At 41.7% G+C, this 25,614-nt stretch overlaps 1 protein-coding gene across 7 annotated transcripts in view; it reads right to left on the bottom strand.

Annotated features, from left to right (window-relative positions):
• The window catches only part of LOC129853431 (multiple C2 and transmembrane domain-containing protein 1-like), a 247,599-nt gene that overhangs the window by 130,638 nt on the left and 91,347 nt on the right, over positions 1 to 25,614 (bottom strand). For 4 of the 7 annotated variants that reach the window (XM_055919458.1, XM_055919459.1, XM_055919462.1 and 1 more), the window contains exons 3-6: positions 13,806 to 13,948; positions 7,883 to 7,962; positions 5,644 to 5,755; positions 3,788 to 3,826 (exon numbers count right to left, since the gene is read on the bottom strand). In XM_055919458.1, the coding sequence (XP_055775433.1) occupies positions 3,788 to 3,826; positions 5,644 to 5,755; positions 7,883 to 7,962; positions 13,806 to 13,948 (374 nt within the window). The remainder of the gene's footprint in view (positions 1 to 3,787; positions 3,827 to 5,643; positions 5,756 to 7,882; positions 7,963 to 13,805; positions 13,949 to 25,614) is intronic. The other 3 variants (XM_055919461.1, XM_055919460.1, XM_055919463.1) reach the window with 1 other exon arrangement.

The following is a 25,614-nucleotide window of genomic DNA, read 5'->3' as shown; positions in this document are numbered from 1 at the left end:
TTAATTCCTTAATGAAAATAAACAATTTAGGAGCTCATATAGGTTTTAAGGTGTTTAGTTTTTATTTATTCACACCAAAGAAAATAAGTGAAATACAAAACATTGTGTGCAGGTGAGGTTGGAAGCCCAAAAGGGCTGATAAATATAAGTACAAAAAAAAGTTGGTTCAACCAGTTAAACAAAGCATATGAATTATAATTGTACATCATATACTCAGTACACAGGCTAATACAAAAGCCATGTGTGATTGAACTCTTTAACATCTGGGGCAAAGAACACAGTGCGATAATAAGAGGGGTGAGTTGGCTTTTCTGGACTTGAAAGGAAGTGGATTTCAACAGTTTTAGTGTTCTAATTATCCCACAGTGGTTCTTGCATTGTTTGCATGTATTGAGTCCAGCATTAATGGCTTGATTAAAGAGAAGAGGGTATATAAATAACCATGGAGAAAGAAAGGGAGCCAGGCAGACACCCAGGAGGAGTGGTGCTTGGTGGGGAAGTGCACTAGTTTGTTAGCGCTGGAGATAATTCCCGAGTCACAGGCGGGATGGCCCAGTTTGGAGCTTCAAAGGGATGGTTTGGGGGAAGCACTACAGCAGGACGTCCGCACTACTCCAACCAGAGACACGCTCAAAACAAACGTTTCTGTATCTCTAAATCTTTACAAAACTTTTACTCAACTGTACTCAAGTACTGTACATGCCTCCAGATCAAGAGTGCTGCTCTCAGAAACACTGAGAAAATGTCACAAGTTGTTGTTTGTCCTCGAGAGTCCATGGGTTTGGAATAAAATGAGATAGAGATATAAGCCTACTGCTGTGGACCACCTAAGGGCTGCTATGGCACGGAGAGGCATTAAGGACAAACAGGACAAAGTTTGGAACATGAATATCCATAGGCTACAGATATGGACATGTGTCACATGCATGGGCTAATGATAGGGAAAAGCAGACCCTGGACCAGCATGCCTTCTGTTATGAAGGAGAGAGAGCAAAGATGAGGAACATGGAGAGAAAAGATAGGTCAAGGGACAATCTGCCAGGCATCATGAGATAAAGGGGTCTCAGACAGACATGGGAGATCTGGCTTGACAGCAAGTAAACCTCCAACACACATACACACATCTGTAAAACTATCCCCCCCCATTCTCAAAGGCTCTCGCTCTCTCGCATCTTACTCTTTTCCCCTTTTTCAGATGTGTTCAAACTTGCCCAGGACTATCCACAATCCCCAAACTAAGACCATTGAGGGACAGATGTTTCTGAGATGTTAACTGAACAACCATAACTGAACTATCATAACTGAACAATCCTAACGGATAACCGTAACCATTAAGCATAACTGATAACCGTGATTGATAATCATCTTTGTTCCATATTTCAGTATGAAAACACAGTCTATACATTCAACTTAAAGAGGAACTGAACCAAAACAACGACATCTCTTGCTGAAAATAGCCTTTGTGTCATTGATATGAAACAATACATTTTTTTCTAATGTCAAACTTGACTACAAAGTTCAAATAGGAACATTTTGATCATAAAGTCAATATTGTACACAACTGAGATTTGCGAAATGCTAGGAACTAGGTTGTAACAGTTGTCCTTGGGTTGGTTTTATTTCAACCCTGCCCACATGCCCACAGCAGGCAGCACCCAAGTAAACATCAATTCTGCATGCGACGATCGCCAACTGAACATGGTAAATTTGGTTTAACTTTGGATATCCCTATGGGGCTAGTTAAGGACCATCAGTAAATTATGCAGGGTACATGGGACAATATTTAAAATTTCAATAGCTCCAAATTTCAATGACTTAATTAACCTCTTAAAACTTCTTAGGGCTGCAATCCCGTTAACGGGATCGATATGACAACAGCCAGTGAAAGTGCAGGGCGCAGGGCCAAATCACGGAAAAACACAGCCATTTTTCCAGCCAAAGACAGGAGTCACAAAAAGCAGAAATAGAGATACAATTAATCACTAACCTTTGATGATCTTCATCAGATGACATTCATAGAACTTTATGTTACACAATACATGTATGTTTTGTTCGGTAAAGTTCATATTTATATAAAAAATCTCAGTAAACATTGGAGCGTTATGTTCATTAGTTCCAAAAACATCCGGTGATTTTGCAGAGAGCCGCATCACTTTACAGAAATACTCATAATAAACGTTGATCAAAGATACAAGTGTTATACATGGAATTTCAGATCCATTTCTCCTTAATGCAACCGCTGTGTCAGATTTCAAAAAAGCTTTATAGAAAAAGCAAACCATGCAATAATCTGAGGTCGGCACTCAGAGCCCAATCAAGCCATACAGGTACCCGCCATATTGTGCAGTCAACAGAAGTCAGAAATAACATTATAAATATTCACTTACCTTTGATGATCTTCATCTGAATGCACTCACAGGAATCCCGGTTCGACAATAAATGTTTGATTTGTTCGGTAATGTCCATCATTTATGTCCAAATAGCTACTTTTGTTAGCGCGTTTGGTAAACAAATCCAAAGTCACGAAGCGCGTTCACTAAAAGCAGACGAAATGTCAAAAATGTCAAACGATGTATTGAATCAATCTTTAGGATGTTTTTAACATAAATCTTCAATAATGTTCCAACCGGAGAATTCCTTTGTCTTCAGAAGTGCGATGGAACAGAGCTCGCTCTCACATGAACGCGCATGATCAGCGCATTTTCAGCTCATGATAGACCTCACTCAATCCCTTCTCCTTCGGCCCCATTTCACAGTAGAAGCATCAGACAAGGTTCTAAAGACTGTTGACATCTAGTGGAAGCCGTAGGAAGTGCAAAATGACCCATATCCCACTGTGTATTCGATAGGCGATGAGTTGATTTCCCACTTCCTGGTTGGATTTTTCTCAGGTTTTTGCCTGCCATATGAGTTCTGTTCTACTCACAGACATCATTCAAACAGTTTTAGAAACTTCAGAGTGTTTTCTATCCAATAATATGCATATATTAGCAACTGGGACTGAGGAGCAGGCAGTTTACTCTGGGCACATCTGGGCACCCTTTCATCCAAGCTACTCAATACTGCCCCTGCAGCCATAAGAAGTTTTAAGAACCTCAAACCAACTATAAACTGTAGAAATTAATTTACAAATATTGAAAAAAAATTATGAGAAAACTAAAAGGTGTGCAACATGAAAATATATTCCCATTAACATTGTGTAATTTATTAATGGTCCCTAACTAGCCCCACAGAGATAGGCTATCCAAAGTCAAACCAACTTTGCCATGGTCGCACTCCGGCCGGCTGAAGCTAATTGACAAAATACGTTTTCTAGGTTTCTGGTCACTATAAAGAGCCACAAAACTGTCACGGACCCCATCTGGACTAACAACAGCATATTACTGATCTCAGTTCCACCTGTCTGTATATTGCAGTTTGTGGAAAATACAAGATGGTGGAGTGAGAACTGATAACGGTGACAGGGACACAGAGGTGGAGGGAAGAGGGGCTGGGTCACCACCTGAACCCAGGACAGCGGAGGGGTTTGTGGGGGTAGCGGAGGGATTTGGGTAGGTAGGTAGGTAGGTAGGTAGGTTGGTTAGGTAGGTAGGCAGGTAGGTAGGTAGGTAGGTAGGTAGGTAGGTAGGTATGTAGGTAGGTAGGTAGGTAGGTAGGTAGGTAGGTAGGTAGGTAGGTAGGTAGGTAGGTAGGTAGGTAGGGAGGTAGGGAGGGAGGGAGGTAGGGAGGGAGGGAGGTAGGGAGGTAGGTAGGTAGGTGGTATTGTAGGTTACATGCCATGTATTACCTTACTGGATCGTTTGCAGCTTCTTTTCAAAAGCATGGTCTGTAAATGAGACAAAGCCGTTATAGGATGCTGGAGAGCTCAGAGCTGCATGGGGTCAGAGGGCTGAGGTCAGAGGTCAGCCCAGGAGGAAGCAGGGCGTGGAGGGTCACAGGCAGCAAAAAATAAGTAGTAAAAAGCACTGCCACCCACAACGACACATAAATAGGCCTACTGTGCTGTACACACACAAGGGCCACACACACACACACACACACACAGAGACAGTCCCACATCGGTCACAAAACCCTTCAATATTTCCAGATCTTTTTTTAATTGTATTTTTATTTAACCTTTATACAACCTTTATTAAACCTTTATATAACTTGATTTAATCTTAAGGGTCTGGTAAGTAGAAACAGTGTAGTGGAGCTTCCACCATATTGCTTCCACCTTACAGATCTGCAAACATTGAAGGGTTAGGGCTAAATGGATGGTTAGGGGTGCGACTTGGTACCGGCTGACACACCAGGATTATCCTGTGGTGGCGAAGGAATTTGTATGTGTGTATCTGCGCATTAGGGTTATTTTCCTGTTTCTTATTACTATGTAGTAGAGTCATTTCTGAAATGTGAACGTTTGGAAGTGAATCGTCCAAGTTGCTGGAATCCAGTTTGTCATAGCCTTGATTTGAAGAGGTTTTCATCTTGGCCAGGAGGTGGCGATAGAGAACATCATCATTCATGCTGTGTTGCTATGACCGTGTGCTCCTTTTTACAGTTTGAGCGAATCAAAAAGGTGCTTAACCTAAATACAGTTTATTTGTTCTGTCGAATGTGGATTCTGTGAACTATAGAACCAAATAAGACATCAGATCAAACAGAATAAAATATTTCCCCCAAGACTCTCCTCTTGTACTTTATGATACATCCAGGGGTCCAATTAACCAAACAAATAATTGAACAGAAATAAATATGAAATAAAAACATTGCGCACATCCACAGAGGAAAGGATGTACATCATTAGGAGCAATGTTACACAATTCTCTTTGAACATGGACGTTTTTGTTTTTCATTCTAAAAGCATGTTCCTTTTTGTTATGCCAGTGTGCTCAAATCTTTTTTTCCAGTAGGCCTATCCAGCTGCTAATGCATTGATGCCTATGGGAGAGCCACCCCTTAAGGGGACCGGAACTGTGAAAAAAAAATTCAATGGTAAAAGTCTTGAGTAGGAGATCTTCATTTACTCACCATCTTTGCTATATTGCAATTGATTTTCCACCAGGAATAGTAAATAAATAAAGATGTCTTACTTAGGCCGTTTACCATTTAAAAATAATTGTCCCAGTTCCGGTCTGCTTAAGGGATGGCTCTCCCATAGGCACCAATGCAATAGAAGCTGGTTCTGGTCTGCTTAATTCATTGACTGTACATGAACCAGAAAAAAACTGCTTCCTCTCCCATCTCTATTTCCAATAGTTGAATGATGGATTGTATCCAGGTCAGAATTCGTCTGACAGCATCTCAAAAAGACTACCTAGCATTGGATCGGCAATGCATTATGGAGTCCTGTCATTGGCTGGGGAGACATTTCCTCTGAGCCAAACGAAAGGACAGTTAAATGTCAGAGCCATTTCATAATGTTCATTAACATTGACAAAGGTGAAACATTTTTCTTTTTTTTACTCATAAGACATCAAAAGTGACAGATAATGATGTCATATCTTCACACAAACAACATCCTGTCTGGATTATAACAGTACTGTTAAAATTAAATCACACAATTTAATACAGTTACACTACATCCAATCAGAAGTCGTCCCTGTTCCCTTGGGACGGTCTAAGCTACTGAAAAGAGAGAGACAGACGGAGTGGACTTACGGCTTCTCTGAAGTCTCCCTCTTTGGGCGACAGTGTGACTGCCAGCTCTAGAGTTCCCAGGTTATGTTCGGGGTACTGGGGATCCTCGAGGTCAAGAGTCACGTCCAGGGTCCTGAGGTGGCAGAGGGAGGACACGGTGACCCGCGCACACATACACACGTACAAATACGCAATACACACGTGTACAGAAACGTACAAACATAAGCATACACACTTGCAAACTTGTGTGTGTCATGTACTCATCTCAGTTAACTCAGAACTAAAGTATTGTGTAATTGGTCAGATGCTCGATTCTAGTTATAGATCCATATGTGTTAAGAGAAGAGATAGGAATTGGAATGAAGTGCTCCACCTTCTCTCTATGCATGTTACGGGCAAGTCTATGGTCCAAATGTTCCCTCCCCTTCCGACATTCGAAAGATGCTAACTCCTACGAAATTGTGATCAGTCCAAAGCACCGGAACTAATGTTTCTGGTTGTCTCACACATCCTGTTGTATCATGACAGATCTATGGTACCATTTATGTTTACGTTGTCTGTCAAAGAATAGTCATGTATATACATGTAATATGCATTTCCAATGAAGTACACTAGAGGGCAGTGGTGCATTGGGTAAGTTCCATTGAAACAAGTGTCAAGTAAAATGGGGACACAAATAGGGCACATGGATAGATTTGTGGGATACAGAGAGAGAGAGAGAGATCAACCAATAAGGACAAGAATTGTGACATTGAACAAAAAAACACTGATAGCAAAAGCGAGAGAAACAGAGAAAGAGACACAATGTGTTGGAGAACGATAAAAGAGAAAAGAGAGAGAGTAGAAATATGCTTCTTTCTGATACAGTCCATTATGTTGCAGGAGAAGAAGAGAAGTAGGAAAAGGAGACGGAGAGAGGGGGAAGAAGGCAGAGAGGGAGAAGGAAAGAAAGTAAGATAATAAAATGGACAGAGAAAGAGGAGGAAGAGATGGATGGGATGAGGGGTAGGACAGGAAGAACGACAAGGAGAAGGATGGGAGAAGGAGAGAAAGAAAGAAAAAAGAAAGAGAGATAGATAGATAGATAGATAGATAGATAGATAGATAGATAGATAGATAGATAGATAGATAGATAGATAGATAGATAGATAGATAGATAGATAAATGAGAGGTACACTACATGACCAAGAGTATGTGGACACCTGCTCGTCAAACATCTCATTCCAAAATCATGGGCATTAATATGGAGTTGGTCCCTACTTTGCTGCTATAACAGCCTCCACTCTTCTGGGAAGGATTTCCACTGGAATGTTGGAACATTGCTGTGGGGACTTGCTTTCATTCTTCCACAAGAGCATTAGTGAGGTCGGGTATTGATGTTGGGCGATTAGGCCTGGCTCGCAGTCAGCGTTCCAATTCATCCCAAAGGTGTTCGATGGGGTTGAGTTCAGGGGTCTGCGCAGGCCAGTCAAGTTCTTCCACACCAATCTCAACAAACCATTTCTGTATGGACCTCGCTTTGTGCACAGGGGCATTGCCATGCTGAAATAGGAAAGGGTCTTCCCCAAACTGTTGCCACAAAGTTGGAAGCACAGAAATGTCTAGAATGTCATTGTATGATGTAGCGTTAGGATTTCCTAACGCTAAGGGGCCTAGCCCGAACCATGAAAAACAGCCCTAGACAATTATTCCCCCTCCACCAAACTTTACAGTTGGTACTATGCATTGGGGCAGGTAGCGTTCTCCTGGCATCCGCTAAACCCAGATTCTTCAGTCAGATTGCCAGATGGTGAAGCGTTATTCATTACTCCAGAGAACACGTTTCCACTGCTCCAGAGTCCAATGGCGGCGAGTTTTACACCACTTCAGCCAACCCTTGGCATTACACATGGTGATCTTAGGCTTGTGGGCGGCTGCTCAGCCATGGAAACCAATTTCATGAAGCTCCTAACGAACAGCTCTTGTGCTTCCAGAGGCAGTTTGAACTCGGTAGTGAGTATTGCATTTCAGCAATCGCCAGTCCCGTTCTGTGAGCTTGTGTGGCCTACCACTTCGCGGCTGAGCCGTTGTTGCTCCTAGATGTTTCCGCTTCACATTCTACTGCCATTGTTGCTTATGGAGACTGCATGGTGCTCAATTTTATACACCTGTCAGCAACGGGTGTAGCTGAAATAGCCAAATCCACTCATTTGAAGGGGTGTCCACATACTTTTGTATATATAGCGTATAAAGATAAGGAGTTTCCCCTGTCTGTCCAGACCTCTGGTGTTCCAGAGACTCCAGGTAGAGGTAGGCAGAACCCATGAAGTCATCCTGAAGGCCAAAGTCATAGTCAAACACCTGCAGGACATAACACACTGTTACCACAGAGATCGCATACTGTAATCTTGCGTTGCAAAATCTGATAGCTTTCCCGAAATTCCGAGGTCTTCCAGAAATCCTGTCTGAATGACTTCGGATTTCCGGCTAATTCCCACATGATTCCGGGAATCTTCCAGGGATTTTGGGGAAAGTTACCAGATTGTTCCAACCATAGTACTGTCCTATACTGTGCTTAGGTGTACTGTACTGTATGCCTTCGTATTGAAACTGCAGTGCATCTTCACATTACCTGGCACCAGGTTCACTGAAATGAATCCTGTGTTAATAACAACCACATTAAACCTTCCCAAAGGTCACAATTACATATTTCAGTTTGAGGCAACAGTTACACAAAGTAGGCAAAGATAGCACTAATGCTTGAAAATAAATATGTTAATATCGGGGCAGTAACAACAACAAAAAAGAAACATTTAGAACTCAGTCGGAGTCTTAATTCTTGTCAATAGGGGGAGCTGTTAGCACTTTGTAATAATGACGTTCCCAAATTAAACTGCCTCGTACTCAATTCTTGCTCGTACAATATGCATATTATTATTACTATTGGATAGAAAACACTCTCAATTTTCTAAAACCGTTTGAATTATATCTGTGAGTGAAACAGAACTGGACTTAGAGCAATTTTCCTATGTGTATGTGAGAATGCCAAATTTTCCAAGCTGCTCTGAGACCTGTGTATAAATCTGCCTGTCTTCTATTGGTTGAGATGCACTGCATACGCCTTCCCCTGGATGTTAGCGAATAGGGAGACTTGAAATGGAGTCTCTACGTAGATCTCAAAGGTTATGAATCACTTGGCAAAGACGTGTATGTTCTTTTCCCTCTTCGCTCTGACGCACTGAGGACCTTGGCATATTGTACTAGAACCATCGGTTATAGATCTTAGAAATTTCCGGCTGTGTTTTTATTCGATATAGGCTTTAAAGACATCATAATCTTGTTATTTTATTCATCATAATCTTGTTATGCCAGCAGCCTACCACCCTGCATACCACTGCTGGCTTGCTTCTGAAGCTAAGCAGGGTTGGTCCTGGTCAGTCCCTGGATGGGAGACCAGATGCTGCTGGAAATGGTGTTGGAGGGCCAGTAGGAGGCACTCTTTCCTCTGGTCTAAAACAAATATCCCAATGCCCCAGGGCAGTGATTGGGGACACTGCCCTGTGTAGGGTGCCGTCTTTCGGATGGGACGTTAAACGGGTGTCCTGACTCTCTGAGGTCATTAAAGATCCCATGGCACTTATTGTAAGAGTAGGGGTGTTAACCCCGGTGTCCTGGCTAAATTCCCAATCTGGCCCTCAAACCATCATGGTCACCTAATAATCACCAGTTTACAATTGGCGCATTCATCCCCCTCCTCTCCCCTGTAACTATTCCCCAGGTTGTTGCTGCAAATGAGAACGTGTTCTCAGTCAACTTACCTAGTAAAATAAATAAATAACATTTTTAAACCAAATTATATCAGTTTATGTCAGTATATTGCGATTTTTGGGTATTTCATTTCCTGGCGTTCTAGGGGGTTGGGTATCTCTCTCTCTCATGCTAATGTTTACTGCTAATTGCAACGTGGAAGAGGACGTTATACAACCTAGCAACGATTATTTTGGACAAAGGACACCTTTCCCAAGATTCTGATGAGAGTTCATCAAAAAGTAAGAACTATTTATGCTGATAATTCGTTGTTCTGTTGAAAAATGTCAAATGCATAAGCCGCCATTAATTGCAGTGCAGCCTCGCTTTATCGCACGCTGTATTTTGAAGTAACGTTAATTTTAAAAATGTAACCCAGCGATTGCATTAAGAACTAATTTGTCTTTCAATTGCTGTCCAACCTGTATTTTTTAGTCAAGTTTTGGAATAGTTACTGATTAGAATAGGTGCCTCTTCAAAGATTTCTCCTGATTTTTTCTGGGCAGCTTTGCTACTTTTCTCAATGTATAACCACGATTTGTGGCGCTAAATATGCACATTTTCGAACAAACTCTATATGCATTGTGTAATATGATGTTATAGGACTTTCATCTGAAGAATTCTGAGAAGGTTAGCGAAAAAATTAATATATTTTGGTGGTTTATACGCTATCGCTATTTTTGACTTGAATCAATGCTGTTGTGATGTTTGCTATTGTGGTAAGCTAATGTAACGCTATATTGTGTTTTCGCTGTAAAACACTTAGAAAATCTGAAATATTGGCTAGATTCACAAGATCTGTGTCTTTCATTTGCTGTACGCTGTGTATTTTTAAGAAATGTTTTATGATGAGTAATTAGCTAATACACGATGGTCTCTGTAGTTATTCTAGTTGCTTTGGTGAGAGTTGTGATGGTGGCTGCAATGGTAAACTATGATTTATACCTGAAATATGCACATTTTTCTAACAAACCATATTTATTGTATAGCATATGTTATCAGACTGTCATCTGATGAAAGTGTTTCTTGGTTAGTGGCTATTTATATCTTTATTTGGTCGAATTTGTGATAGCTACTGATGCAGTAAGAAAAGGGTGGAGTAAAAAAAGTGGTGTCTTTTGCTAACGTGGTTAGCTAACAGATTTACATATTGTGTCTTCCCTGTAAAACATTTTAAAAATCAGAAATGATGGCTGGATTCACAAGATGTGTATCTTTCATCTGGTGTCTTGGACTTGTGATTTAATGATATTTAGATGCTACTATTTACTTGTGACGCTATGCTAGCCTATGCTAGTCAGCTTTTTTTACTGATGGGGGTGCTCCGGGACCAGGGTTTGTGAGGAAGTAGAGGTTTTAACTTACTTTTGAGAGTTAGAATAGTAGAATACACAAGGTGGAACTTCTAAACTTAGTTGTGCATGTGCAGTCTTCCTCTTGTTATATTACATTAACATATGACATGTTAGTCACTTAGCAGACTTTTATCCAGAGAGACTTACATAATGCCAGTCATTGACTCACTCAATTTGCCCATGTCAGCAAAACATTTTTAGATTGGTAAATTAGTCTAGTTAGTCTAGCCATCTATCTAAACGTGTAGTAGGTATGACCTAAATACCGACCAGCCACGCAGGGCACGTGCACAGGGGCCCTGACCTCCAGGGGGAACCCATTGATTTTGAAAGTCACTCTCACTCAGATATCATATTAACATGGCATAATTCATGGCAAAATGTGTAGAATTGCAGGAAATGTGAAAAAACCCATGTTTACCTTTAGTTAACAAATAATTTTTCTGCTAACAGATCCCTCTACACGTATTAAATTGTAGTTTTTAATCCTGGTGCAGAGTGTAGTGTCTAATTGTATAGTTAATAGGCTGTAGGAGTTGTAGGAGTTGACCCTCACGTCACATCAACACAAACCCTTTTTACTGGACAGGGGCCTATCAACTCACTTCAGACCAGGAACCCTAGTTGACCCCACTGGCCAGAAGAAGTCCCTTTTGAAGTGTCAGGCTTGTCCAGCAGGGCCAGGATATGGCCCCATTCAGCCTGCTATCTTGATCCAGGGCTATATCACATAGTCTAAACAAACCAGAAGAGTCCAAGCTGGAATTCTTTTCGCTCCAGTATACGACAGGGTAATAAAGTCCAGATCCACAAACAGTGGCAAGAAAAAGTATGTGAACCCTTTGGAATTAACAGGATTTCTGCATAAATTGATCATGAAATTTGATCTGATCTTCATCTAAATCACAACAATAGACAAACACAGTCTGCTTAAATTAATAACACACAAACAATTACACATTTTCATGTCTTTATTGAACACACTGTGTAAACATTCACAGTGTAGGGTGGAAAAAGTATGTGAACCCTTGGATTTAATAACTGGTTGACTCTCCTTTGGCAGCAATAAACTCAACCAAATGTTTTCTGTAGTTGCGGAACAGACCTTCACAACGGTCAGGATGAATTTTGGACCATTCATCTTTACAAAACTGTTTCAGTTCAGCAATATTCTTAGGATGTCTGGTGTGAACCGTTCTTGAGGTCATGCCACAGCATTTTAAATCGGGTTGTGGTCAGGACTCTGACTGGGACACTCCAGAAGACGTATTATCTTCTGTTGAAGCCATTCTGTTGTTGATTTACATCTGTGTTTTGGGTCGTTGTTCTGTTGCGTCACCCAACTTCTGTTGAGCTTCAACTGACGGACAAATAGCCTTACATTCTCCTGAAAAATGTCTTGATAAACTTGGGAATTCATTTTTCCGTCACTGATAGCAAGCTGTCCAGGACCGGAGGCAGCAAAGCAGCCCCAAAACATGATGCTCCCTCCACCATACTTTACAGTTGGGATGAGGTTTTGATGTTTGTGTGCTGTGCATTTTTTTCTCCACACAGTGTTGTGTGTTCCTTCCAAACAACTCGACTGTAGTTTCATCTGTCCACAGAATATTTTGCCAGAAGCGCTGTGGAACATCCAGGTGCTCTTTTGCGAACTTCAGACATGCAGCAATGTTTTTTTTGGCCACGCAGTGGCTTCTTCCGTGGTGTCCTCCCATGAACACCATGCTTGTTTAGTGTTTTACGTATCATAGACTCATCTATGTTAGCATGTTCCAGAGATTTCTGTAAGTCTTTAGCTGACACTCTAGGATTCTTCTTAACCTCACTGAGCATTCCTCACTGTGATCTTGCAGTCATCTTTGCAGGATGGCCACTCCTAGGGACAGTAGCAGCAGTGTTGGCCTTTCTCCATTTATAGACAATTTGTCTTACCATGGACTGATGAACATCGAGGCTTTTAGAGATTATTTTGTAACCCTTTCCACCCTTTCCAGCACACTGTGTGTCACGATCGTCGTAACATTGTGGAAGAGAGGAGGACCAAGGCGCAGCGTGATAACTATACATCTTCTTTTATTTGAAGACGAAAACGAAACGAACACTGACAAACTATACAAAACAACAAACGACCGTGAAGCTATAAAACGAAAGTGCAGACACAAGCAACTGACGTAAAGACATAGACAATCACCCACGATCTACCTAATGAATATGGCTGCCTAAATATGGTTCGCAATCAGAGACAACGATAGACAGCTGTCTCTAATTGAGAACCAATCTAGGCAACCATAGACATACATACACCTAGACTAGACACTTTACCCAACTAAACCACAGCACCCATAAACATACAAAGACCCCTAGACAATACAAAACACTTACATCCCCCATGTCACACCCTGACCTAACTAAAATAATAAAGAAAACAAAGATAACTAAGGCCAGGGCGTGACACTGTGTTTGTGTATTGTTGTGACTAAGATGAAGATTAGATCAAATGTTATGACTAATTTATGCAGTAATATAGGTAATTCCAAAGGGTTCACATACTTTTTCTTGCCGCTGTACTTCCTCTTGACCACACAGAAAGTGGCAAGCCTTTTTCTAAGAAAATGGGTCAACTCATTCAACAGTGATGTCATCTAAAACACATTTTCTAACAGCACATTAAAAGTGACATAAAAAACATCAAATGTTGTGGTTAGTGTAAAGTATGTTGTGTTATATTATTTTGTTTTCCTATGTTATTACGAGGTATAAAATGTTTATTACAAGTAACCATACAATATGTTACCTAACCAAGACATGTTTGGTACCTACGGATTGCAAATTTAAATGAGTTCACTATTGGACTGTTTCTGTATGGTATGTGATGAACAAATCCATCATTTAAACACAGGTGAATCCAATAAGTAATAATCAGGGTAACCTGGAACCTCGAAAACAGGGTAAGGGAGCCCTCCAGCGGTAACCTAAGGAAACAACAATCAAATAACACCGAAACTGTGACACATAGTAGAATCTGTCAGACAGTCGTACCTTGACATAAAGAGGTTCTCGGAGGCTGTCCACTAGTAGGCTGACCCTCTCGTCCCACAACGGGTTCAGGTTCTTATTGATGGTCTTGCTCCTGAACACCTCCTTCCCCGCAATCTTAAACTTCACATACGGATCACTTGTCCCTGAAAATAGAGACCAACAAAGAGGAAAGAAGGCGTTAGGATGACCTTTCCAGATAGACAAAGGGGGTTAGGATGACCTTTCCAGAGACACAGAGGGGGTTAGGATGACCTTTCCAGAGAGACAGAGGGGGTTAGGATGACCTTTCCAAAGAGACAGAGGGGGTTAGGATGACCTTTCCAAAGAGACAGAGGGGGTTAGGATGACCTTTACAAAGAGACAGAGGGGGTTAGGATGACCTTTCCAAAGAGACAGAGGGGGTTAGGATGACCTTTCCAGATAGACAGAGGGGGTTAGGATGACCTTTCCAGAGAGACAGAGGGGGTTAGGATGACCTTTCCAAAGAGACAGAGGGGGTTAGGATGACCTTTCCAAAGAGACAGAGGGGGTTAGGATGACCTTTCCAGAGAATGATTTATTTCAGATTTTATTTCTTTCATCACATTCCCAGTGGGTCAGAAGTTTACATAAAGTCAATTGGTATTTGGTAGCATTGCCTTCAAACTGTTGAACTTGGGTCAAACATGTCAGGTAGCCTTCCACAAGCTTCCCACAATAAGTTGGGTGATACCTTGACTTCGTTGTCCTTAAGCGATTTTTGGCACAACTTTGGAAGTATGCTTGGTGTCATTGTTCATTTGGAAGAATCATTTGCGACCAAGCTTTAACTCCCTGACTGATGTCTTGAGATGTTGCTTCAATATATCCACATCATTTTCCATTCTCACACCATCTATTTTGTGAAGTGCACCAGTACCTCCTGCAGCAAAGCACCCCCACAACATGATGCTACCACCCTCGTGCTTCATGGTTGGGATGGTGTTCTTCGGCTTGCAAGCCTCCCCCTTTTTCCTCCGAACATAAAAATGGTCATTTTGGCCAGACAGTTCTATTTTTGTTTCATCAGACCAGAGGACATTTCTCCAAAAAGTACGATCTTTGTCCCCATGTGCAGTTGCAAACCGTAGTCTGGCTTTTTTATTGCGGTTTTGGAGCAGTGGCTTCTTCCTTGCTGAGCGGCCTTTCAGGTTATGTCGATATAGGACTCATTCACACTGTATATAGACTTTTCCTACTGTATTACTGACTGTATGTTTGTTTATTCCATGTGTAACTCTGTGTTGTTGTATGTGTCGAACTGCTTTGCTTTATCTTGGCCAGGTCGTAGTTGTAAATGAGAATTTGTTCTCATCTAGTCTACATTGTTAAATAAAGGTGAAATAAAAAAATAAAAAAATAATTTTACTGTGGATATAGATACTTTTGTACCTGTTTCCTCCAGCATCTTCACAAGGCCCTTTGCTGTTGTTCTGGGATTGATTTGCACTTTTCGCACCAAAGTACGTTCATCTCTAGGAGACAGAACGCGTCTCCTTCCTGAGCGGTATGACGGCTGCGTGGGTCCATGGTGTCTATACTTGTGTACTATTGTTTGTACAGATGAACGTGGTACCTTCAGGCATGTGCAGACTTGTGGAGGTCTACAATTTTCTTTCTTAGGTGTTGGCTGATTTATTTTGATTTTCCCAGGATGTCAAGCAAAGAAGCACTGAGCTTGAAGTTAGGCCTTGAAATATATCCACAGGTACACCTCCAATTGACTCAAATTATATCAGTTAGCCTATCAGAAGCTTTTAAAGCCATAACATAATTTTCTGGAATTTTCCAAGCTGTTTAAAGGCACGGTCAACTTAGTGTATGTAAACTTCTGACCCACTGAAATTGTGATATAGTGAATTATAAGTGAAATAATCGTCTGTAAACAATTGGAAAAATTACTTGTGTCATGCACAAAGTAGATCATGCACAAAGTAGCCAAAACTGTAGTTTGTAAACAAGACATTTGTGGAGTGGTTGAAAAACAAGTTTTAATGACTCCAACCTAAGTGTATGTAAACTTCCAACTTCTACTGTATATTAATAACTCTGTAATGTAATGCCATGTTTGCTGTCCTAGTCAGAGTAGAAGTAGGGCCTTTCACTTTTATCACTCTCTAGACAGATCTCCCCTTCCCTCCCTCCCCCTCTCTCTCCCTTTCCCTCTCTCTCTCTTTCGTTTCTTCTTCCCCCCCCCCCCCCCCCCCCGCCCCCCTAAAGCAGCCTGTACTCTCCTCTTGGTTGTTATAGTGAGTTGTATTTATGTTTGTGAGCAGGCAGGGGGAGGCTAACCAAGGCAAGGCAAGGCAGGCCACACAGACAAACAACGCCTGGCCTCAAGATTCATGTCATCTGAGTCACGCTCCAGATCATGTGACTAAGGTTGAAGCCTAATAAGTAGAGACAGAGAGGCCGCTGCTTCGGATCGTGCTCCTGTGGCATCGTACACATCAGGGCTACAAAGTCTCTCTTCAATGAAAAGCTTGCTCTTATTAAAACTTTTACCTCTCGAACTGTGGCTCATTTGAAGCTGTTTTGTGAAGAGTGCACCCACGTCACCACACACGTATGCGCATACATATACATACAGACACGCAGACACACACACACACAAACCAATTCAGCAGAAAAGAGCAATGCATGATACTGAGCACTAGATGGGGGTGTTTACCTAGAGTTGTCCCTCTGTCTGCTAGATCCTAATGATTCAGATGTATTATCACCGTCTGCGGCCAGACAGAGCAGAAAAATGTATCGTCACTGTCACTGGCCAGACGGAGCAGAATTATTTATTATACCCCTCCCTGACCAGACAGAGCAGAAATATGTATTATTACTGTCTGGCCAGACAGAGCAGACAGATTTATAATCACTGTCCCTGGCCAGACAGAGCAGACAGATTTATAATCACTGTCCCTGGCCAGACAGAGCAGACAGATGTATTATCACTGTCCCTGGCCAGACAGAGCAGACAGATTTATAATCACTGTCCCTGGCCAGACAGAGCAGACAGATTTATAATCACTGTCCCTGGCCAGACAGAGCAGACAGATTTATAATCACTGTCCCTGGCCAGACAGAGCAGACAGATTTATTATCACTGTCCCTGGCCAGACAGAGCAGACAGATTTATAATCACTGTCCCTGGCCAGACAGAGCAGACTTACTTAATGGGTTAGGACAGGCTCTTCATCCTATTTGATTCAACACAAACACACAGAGAGGGTGTAGCTTTCAAAATGTCAGTCACGGTCACCAGAGCTGTGTTTGGAGAGAAGATAATGGAGTGCATCAGATGACAGTGTGCTCGCGTTCAGCGGACCATAGTGACCCGGGTAGCTTCTTACAGCTGGATCGTGTGTGTGTGTGTGTGTGTGTGTGTGTGTGTGTGTGTGTGTGTGTGTGTGTGTGTGTGTGTGTGTGTGTGTGTGTGTGTGTGTGTGTGTGTGTGTGTGTGTGTGTGTGTGTGTGTGTGTGTTGTGTGACAACTGAATGTCCATTAGAACTTTCAGAGGTCATATGTCACATGAATTCATTGGAAAACTCTGCATGATGTATCTGTCAGCTGTTTGACAGACACAGATACTTTTGTTGTTTAACCATACTTGTTCATCCCTCACCAGCACACACAGAAACTTTTGACAGTGTATAAGCTGGCTACGCCACCAAAAAGCTACCAATTTGATGGTGTGGTTAGATTTTAAAACTGAGGAATAAGTTTACCAATCCCCTGTTACACAGGCACTCTTCCTCCTGTCCCATAAGTCAATGTGATATCACTAGCCAATCAGCCACTCTCCTGACTGACCCTGCAGAGCGAGGATGGAGGCCAAGACTGGCTGTCTGGAAGCTTGGCACTGTGTTTACATGTGTCTAATCAGATTAGCATCAAAGCAATGAGCATCCATCACTTCTACAGTCATTAGGACTACCACACAAACGTCATTAACAGAATCACAGTCACCCACCCAGGCTGTTAAACACACACACAGGAGCGAGCCTCTTCTCTGGTATGAAAGCATATGGAAGAGGAGTGTTAGCGTGGCATTCATTTAGTATCATTACAAACAGCCCTGTCACCAATCCCTTCATAGGGTTATTTAAACATTCCAAAAACACTACACAAACATTCCCACGGGGGTCTGACAAACTCACCTACACACACTGGCCTGTGTTTAGGGGCCGTATGTATCAAGCACCTCAGAGTACAAGTCCTGATTTAGGATCAGTTCTGCCTTTTTGATCACAATGAATAAAGACTACACTCATAATTTGGAGCTAACAGAACAGCCTGAACCTAGATCAGCATTCATCATTTGGAGCTAACAGAAAGGCCTGTGACGTCAAAGGCAATTGCCCAACTCATTAGCAGCCTAACATCATAGTCCTTGACTTGAATCTGACTCGCCTTATAATTCATAACGGAGCCCTTGATTCCACACACTGATTAAATTTTACTTAACAGAGTTCCATCTGGAGACTTCATTGTGTCTAACATGCAGTCTGTCGGACGACACCTGTCATCAAGTGCTTTAGCTTAGAGAGATGGACCATCTCTCCGTGTCAGTCTTTTAATATCAGTGTGATAGGACTCACTGAGTACATGTATTCTAGTGGCACACAACTCATTACATCGCATGTGGTGTGTTATGACTGGGGGGCCTGAGTGGAAAATGCTGAAAAACGCTGAGCGTGACATGATTGTGTCCTGCCAGCCCAGCAGGCTGTTTGGCTCTGTGACGAGATGTACAGTACACTTCACTACCCACTGATGCCCTTCACAGCCTGCATCCCAAATAACACCCTATTCCCTACATAGTCCCCTACCTTTGACCAGAGTACTATGAGCCCTGGTATAGGGAATAGCGTGCCATTTGGGACATATATACTGTATATATATATATATATATATATATATATATATATATATATATATCTATCTACAGGACAGTAGCAGGAGCAGGGCTAAGGCATGGAATACTGTAGCTACCATACTGTGTGTAGTAGGGCCTAGGAGCTACCAGTTAGTAATGGTTGATATCTGCTCAAGCTGGGGACTAATTTGATGCAGAAAATATTGGTGAAAGCTAGTAGGTGTTTAGTCTCCCATTGAGGGTAATATGGAGCGTTCTTGTAAAAATATAAAACATTAACCACACACACTTTCAATTTATTACCAGTGGAATAACCAATGGAATAACCGTTTAGTAAGTACCGAAAATGTACTATTTTTCCTCTTATTTTTTGTTTGCAGTTAGAAAAATGATTGACTGCGTACAGTAACATGACTATGTTTGAAACTTGTATCACACTGAATTCACAGCTAATTGAGTAGGAGTCAGAACTTATCAACACTAATTCTGTCATGACTCCCGCCGAAGTCGGCTCCTCTCCTTGTTCGGGCGGCGCTCGGCGGTCGACGTCACCGGTCTTCTAGCCATCGCCGCTCCACCTTTCATTTTCCATTTGTTTTGTCTTGTTTTTCAGCACACCTGTTTTACATCCCCTCATCACTCTACGTGTATATTATCCTCTGTTCCCCCCATGTCTGTGTGTGTAATTGTTTGTTACGTGTCATGTGTGACGCTTCATGCTAGTTTTTCGCCGGGTCTTGTTTGGAACCCGTGGTATTGTATGCTGTACATTATTTGTGTGATGAGTGCGCTATTCGCTTTTGCCTTTGGCGGGAGTGTCGTTACGCAGTTGCGTCCGACTGTTTTCCTTCTGCCAAATAAAGTGCCTGTTCACTCATCTCTGCTCTCCTGCACCCGACCTCGGTTAACCAGTTGCGCACACTGTTGACAAATTCAGGGTTCTACACCAGAATCTCATATGGATCAGCCAATAAGCACAGAGAAATTCGCTATTGGTAGCCCCACATGATGGATCCAGTGTTGAGACCGTCGCCATTCTCTGGCTGCACTCCAGTCATTCCTCCCCTTTCCTCGTCCTGGTTGATGATATACCCCCGAGATACACCACCAGACTATCTGCCGCTCTCAAACCACCACGACCAGCTTTACGTCGCCATAAAGCGAGCTACTTTATCGCCGTCCATCCATCAGGCTGAAGACCATGAAATGAAGTTGCCTGCCTGGACTGGGGCAGGAAGTGGCTGGTCACAGGTGGGTGATGTGTGTGTTATATCTCTCACACAGATGGCCTGGTGGTCAGGGACTCAGGCACCATGGAGCATGCAATTGAAAAGGCTGTTTGATCTTGGATGGATATAAACAACAGCCAGAAAAGGCTGTGGGAATTCACGGGGGAGGTAGCAGGGGTGCAGTGACACTGACAGTAGTTCTATATCAGGAGTACATTTTTTTTCTTCCTGACAATCATAGTTTTACACCATCTGTCATTTATCAGCACACAGATCCCCCCTCTGTGCTCCTTACCAGTAGCTTCACTGTCTCTGTCCATACGAGTGATAGTGAATCTGTCAGGGGGGACTTCAGAATCGGCCACCGCCTCCGACAGCCGAGTTTTAGAAAAGGCCATCACACAGGCCTCCCTGTATTCTTATAGATACTGTGAGTTTGCCCGCAATTCGTCCATTTTCACCTTCAGTGATTGGACATTGAAGAGCAGGACAGTAGGAAGATGGTCTTTGTTTTATTCCTCTTCAACCTCTGCCGCAGACCTCCTTGGGGGTGCTGCGTGACCTTGGGGGCTCTACTCAGTGGTGTCCTGAATCGATTGTTTGTTAGATGTTTAAACTCGTCCGTTTTTGTTGCTTTGTTTATAGTAGTATAAAGTGTTTTATGTTGCATCGGATTAGGGTTAGGCTACAGTAGAGCAACATGAAATGTGTACAGTGGATTATTCTCCTACTTGGATTACGTTTGCTGGTACCTGAAACAGCATGCGAACTTTCGAGAAAGCCGGCGGAACCACTCATCCGTTATAGCAGAAACTAACAACTCACATTGGGGAGAATGGACCAAAGGGGACATAACTTCAGAGATGGTGAAACAAAACAACCCGGACAAAGGACTATTAATAAAGAAGAGGGAAAGCGGCAGGAAAGGAGGTGTGGCCAGAGGTTGAAGAGGAACAAAACAAAGATCCCTCTTCCAACTTTCCTGCTCTCCCATGCCATGTCCAATCATTGAAGGGGAAAATTGACAAATTGCTGGCAAACTCACATTATCTATATGAATACAGGGACCCATAATGACAAAGCAAAAAACCTTGTATATAAATCTTTGATAATTTTTTTTTTTTTAAATACAAAAATTAAATATCACATTTACATAAGTATTCAGACCCTTTACACAGTAGTTTGTTGAAGCACCTTTGGCAGCGATTAAAGCCTCAAGTCTTCTTGGGTATGACGCCATTAGCTTGGAACACCTGTATTTGGGGACTTTCTTCGGATTCTTCTCTGCAGATCCTCTCAAGCTCTGTCATGTTGGATGGGGAGCGTCGCTGCACAACTATTTTCAGGTCTCTCCAGAGATGTTAGATCGGGTTCAAGTCCGGGGTCTGGCTGGGCTCAGAAACTCAGAAACTTGTCCCGAAACCCCGCCTGTGTTGTCTTGGCTGTGTGTTTAGGGTTGTTATCCTGTTGGAGGGTGAATCTTTGCCCCAGTCTGAGGTTCTGAGTGCTCTGGAGCAAGTTTTCATTAATGATCTCTCTGTACTTTGCTCCATTCATCTTTCCCAACTTTTAGTCTCCCAGTCCCTGCCGCTGAAAAACATCCTCACAGCAGGTTTCCTCCAGACGTGACGCTTGGCATTAAGGCCAAAGAGTTCAATCTTGGTTTCATCAGTCCAGAGAGTCTTGTTTCTCATGGTCTGAGAGTCTTGAGGTGCCTTTTGGCAAACTCCAAGCAGACTGCCTTTTACCGAGGAGTGTATTCCGTCTGACCACTTGACCATAAAGGCCTGATCGGTAGAGTGCTGCAGAGATGGTTGTCCTTCTGGAAGGTCCCCCCATTTCCACAGAGGAACTCTGGAGCTCTGTCAGAGTGACCATCAAGTTCTTGGCCACCTCCCTGACCAAGGCCCTTTTCCCTCTTTTGCTCAGTTTCACTGGGTGGCTTGCTCTAGGAAGAGTCTTGGTGGTTCCAAACTTCTTCCATTTAAGAATGATGGGGACCTTCAATGCTGCAGACATATTTTGCTACCCTCCCCCTGATCTGTACCTCGACAAAATCCTGTGCCGGAGCTCTATGGACAATTCCTTCGACCTCATGGCTTGGTTTTTGCTCTGACATGCACTGTCAACTGTGGTACCATATAGAGAAAAGTGTGTGCCTTTCCAAATCATGTCCAATCAATTGAATTTACCACAGGTGGACTCCAATCAAGTTGTAGAAACATCTGAAGGATGATCGACCAATGGAAACAGGATGCACCTGAGCTAAATTTTGAGTCTCATAACAAATGTTCTGAATACTTGTAAATAAGGTATTTCTTTTTTGTTATTAATACATTTGTAAAAATGTCTAAAAACCTGTTTTTTACTTTGTCATTATGGGATATTGTGTAGATTGATGAGGGGGAAAAATAATTGAATCAATTTTAGAAAAAGGCTGTAATGTAACAAAATGTGGAAAAAGTCAAGGGGTCTGAATACTTTCTGAATGCACTGTATATATATTTTTAATAACTGTATAGAATACAATCGAGGCGAGTGCGTTGGAAATGCATTTCACAGTTAATCTGCTCCTGTTGGAGGTTTACTCAGTAGCAGTGCAAATACCATATTATAGCTATATGGACACTCAATTATTATGGTACCTTTTACGGTTTGTTTAGAAACATAATATAATAAATAGAATTGAAACTTTTATCTCATTATGGTAAATGGTGAAATTAGTATAGCCAGTTATACAGTAATCGTAATGGCTTAGCAGATAATAATAAAAATACTATCAGTATTTACCTGGCTGTGCTTCACATCTGCTTCGCTTGCTGTTTGGTGTTTTAGACTGGGTTTCTGTACAGCACTTCTAGACATCAGCTGATGTAAAAATGGCTTTATAAATACATTTGATTGATTGACTGGTTGATAACAGAGAAGGAATATAATACCTATTGTGATCCGAATGTGTGGATTATTCAAACAGACCCACACGGTATATGGATTATTCAAACAGACCCACACGGTATATGGATTATTCAAACAGACCCACACGGTATATGGATTATTCAAACAGACTCACACGGTATATGGATTATTCAAATATGTTATTGGACCATAAACATATTTGGCTCATTAATCTATACGGTCCAAATAATAATGATCCACGCTTCTATGAAAATATATATAATCATTTATCAAGCATACAAGCAATACAAGACTCTATTACATTATTATTATTATTATATATATATATTTTTTTTAACTTTATTTAACTAGGTAAGTTAAGAACAAATTATTATTCACTATTATGGAGGGAGATTATAATACGGTTTTAAATATGTCAACGAACTGGAAAAGGAAATCACACTACAAACTATCAACCTTATGCACTTAAGGAAATCACAACTATCATGAAACTAGTGGATATATGGAGGCTTAAATATCCTGACCTAGTGAGATAAAGGTTATATTTAATTAAATTTATCAAAGCCTATTGGATGACAACTAGTTTAACCAGGACAGAATAACTTATTGTATGGGACATTTTTAAATGTGCCTTTAGAGGCCATGCAATTCAATACTCATCTTCAAAACAAAAGCAATTTAAGTCAAAATAATTAATATTAAGAAAGGAAAGAGGGACTGAAAGTACAGATAGATAGCAATAAAACAGTAGCATAAAGGCACAGTGTAACGATCTTCGTCTTCATCGGATGAGGAGTAGGAAGGATCGGACCAAAATGCAGCGTTGTAAGTGTCCATGATAAATATTTATTATATCAGAACACGAAAAATACAAAATAACAAAGTGAAGGAAAAAAATGAAAATCGAAACAGTTCTGTATGGTGAAAACACAGACACAGAAAACCATCACCCACAAACAAAAGTGGGAAAACAGGCTGAATGAGTAGGTGTGTCCAAACTTTTGACTGGTACTGAATATTTACAAAAAAATATTTGGGATTGGAAATTATGCAGACAATTACATTAATGGAAGCCACAATCTAGCTGCAATATAAAATAAAATTACAAATTTAAAAAAGGGAGAAGTTGGTGGAAAAAAACAAATCCAGGTGCGTGAAAAAGACAGTATTGATCAATTTCAGGGATGCTTTGATTGTACTACCTGGAGTGTATTTGATAAATTATCAGCTGACCTGAACGTAATATCTGGCTATATTGAATTCTGTGTTGATTTGGTGATCCCCAAAAAAACATGTAAGCTATTTCCTAACAACAAACCATAGGTGACCAAGGAGTATCCCCTAAAAAACAAGTAAGATATTTCTTAACAATAAGCCATGGGTGACCAAATAATTTAATGTGGTGCTTAGCAAGAAGAAACAAGTGTTTGCCTCCGGGAATCTACTCGATAGAAAAGAGGTAGAGGTGAACAAAGAGATAAAAAAGGTGAAATGCCAGTACAAGGATAAGGTGCAACAGATCACAGGGAAACTCTCCGTCTGCCTGGATGGGCATTAAGAATATGGCAAATGCCCCCTTCAAATGGAAGCAACGTCTCCATCCCTGTCCGGACTAGAGAGTGTACAACCAATGAACTGAAGAAGTTTTTACCCGCTTTGAAGCAAGGGTTGAACCCGCTCCCCCGGGCCTGTCCAGAAGAGGACGTCATGGCAACCGAGAGTGTGCTTGTCATCAATGAGGAAGTCATACAACGAGTGTTCAAAAGCACTGGAGCGAAAAAGAGCTCGGGCCTGATAACATAAGTGGTCTTGTCCTGAAACATTGTTTCACTCAGCTGAGCAGTGTTTTCAGCTTTCTCTTCCAGCGGTCCCTGGATACACTGGAAATGTAATCTCTATGGAAAAAATGTATTCTTGTATCTGTCCCAAAAACCTCTCATCCATCTGCATCAAATGATTACAGAAGTGTTGCTCTGACCTCTCTCCTGATTAAATCTCTTGAAAAGATCATCAAGGAATACATCAACACCACCAGACACCTCGTTGACCCCCTCCAATTTGCATATCAGTCGGAAAGAAGAACAGATGATGGCATCCTCTGGCTCTTACATCTGGTGTACATGCATTTGGAGGGCAGTGAAACCCATGTGCATATCATGTTTGCAGATTCCTCCTCGGCATTTAACACAATCAATCCCTTTGTCCTCGCGAACAGACAGAGGAGACTTCGGACTTTATGCTATGCTTATCACGTGGATCACCAACTTCCTAACTGACAGGTCTCAGCAGGTACAAGTTAGCAACACACTCGCTGAGGTGCACACTACTACAGTTGGAACCCCACAGGGCAGTGTTCTTTCATCAGTACTATACATATTGTATAGACAGCTGCCGGAGCTAGTTCCTAGGGCGCCACCTGATCAAATATGCTGACGATAATGCTTTGGTCAGTCTCTTCGAAGGGGATGAGACAGAGCATGGACCGGCTCTGAACAATTTTACAGTCTGCTGTGAGTCGTTCCATCTAAAAGTAAATAAAAAAACAAAGGACATGGTGATTGACTTTCAAGGAACACTACCATGCACACATCACTGATAAAAGGTGAGCCCATCGAAATAGTGGAGGAGTTTAAATATCTTGAACTAGTCATTGACAACAAGCTGTCCTGGGATCAGTTTACCGACGCTATTTTAAGGAAAGGCCAACAGAGACTGTACTACAGAAACTGCACTTTAATGTTGATCTAACCATCATGATTCTTTTATAAATCA

This window comes from Salvelinus fontinalis, chromosome 4 (genome assembly GCF_029448725.1).
Source record: "Salvelinus fontinalis isolate EN_2023a chromosome 4, ASM2944872v1, whole genome shotgun sequence".
NCBI classification, from domain to species: Eukaryota; Metazoa; Chordata; class Actinopteri; order Salmoniformes; family Salmonidae; genus Salvelinus; species Salvelinus fontinalis.
The sequence above is the reverse complement of the archived record's forward strand: the minus strand, read 5'-3'. Positions and strand labels throughout refer to the sequence as shown.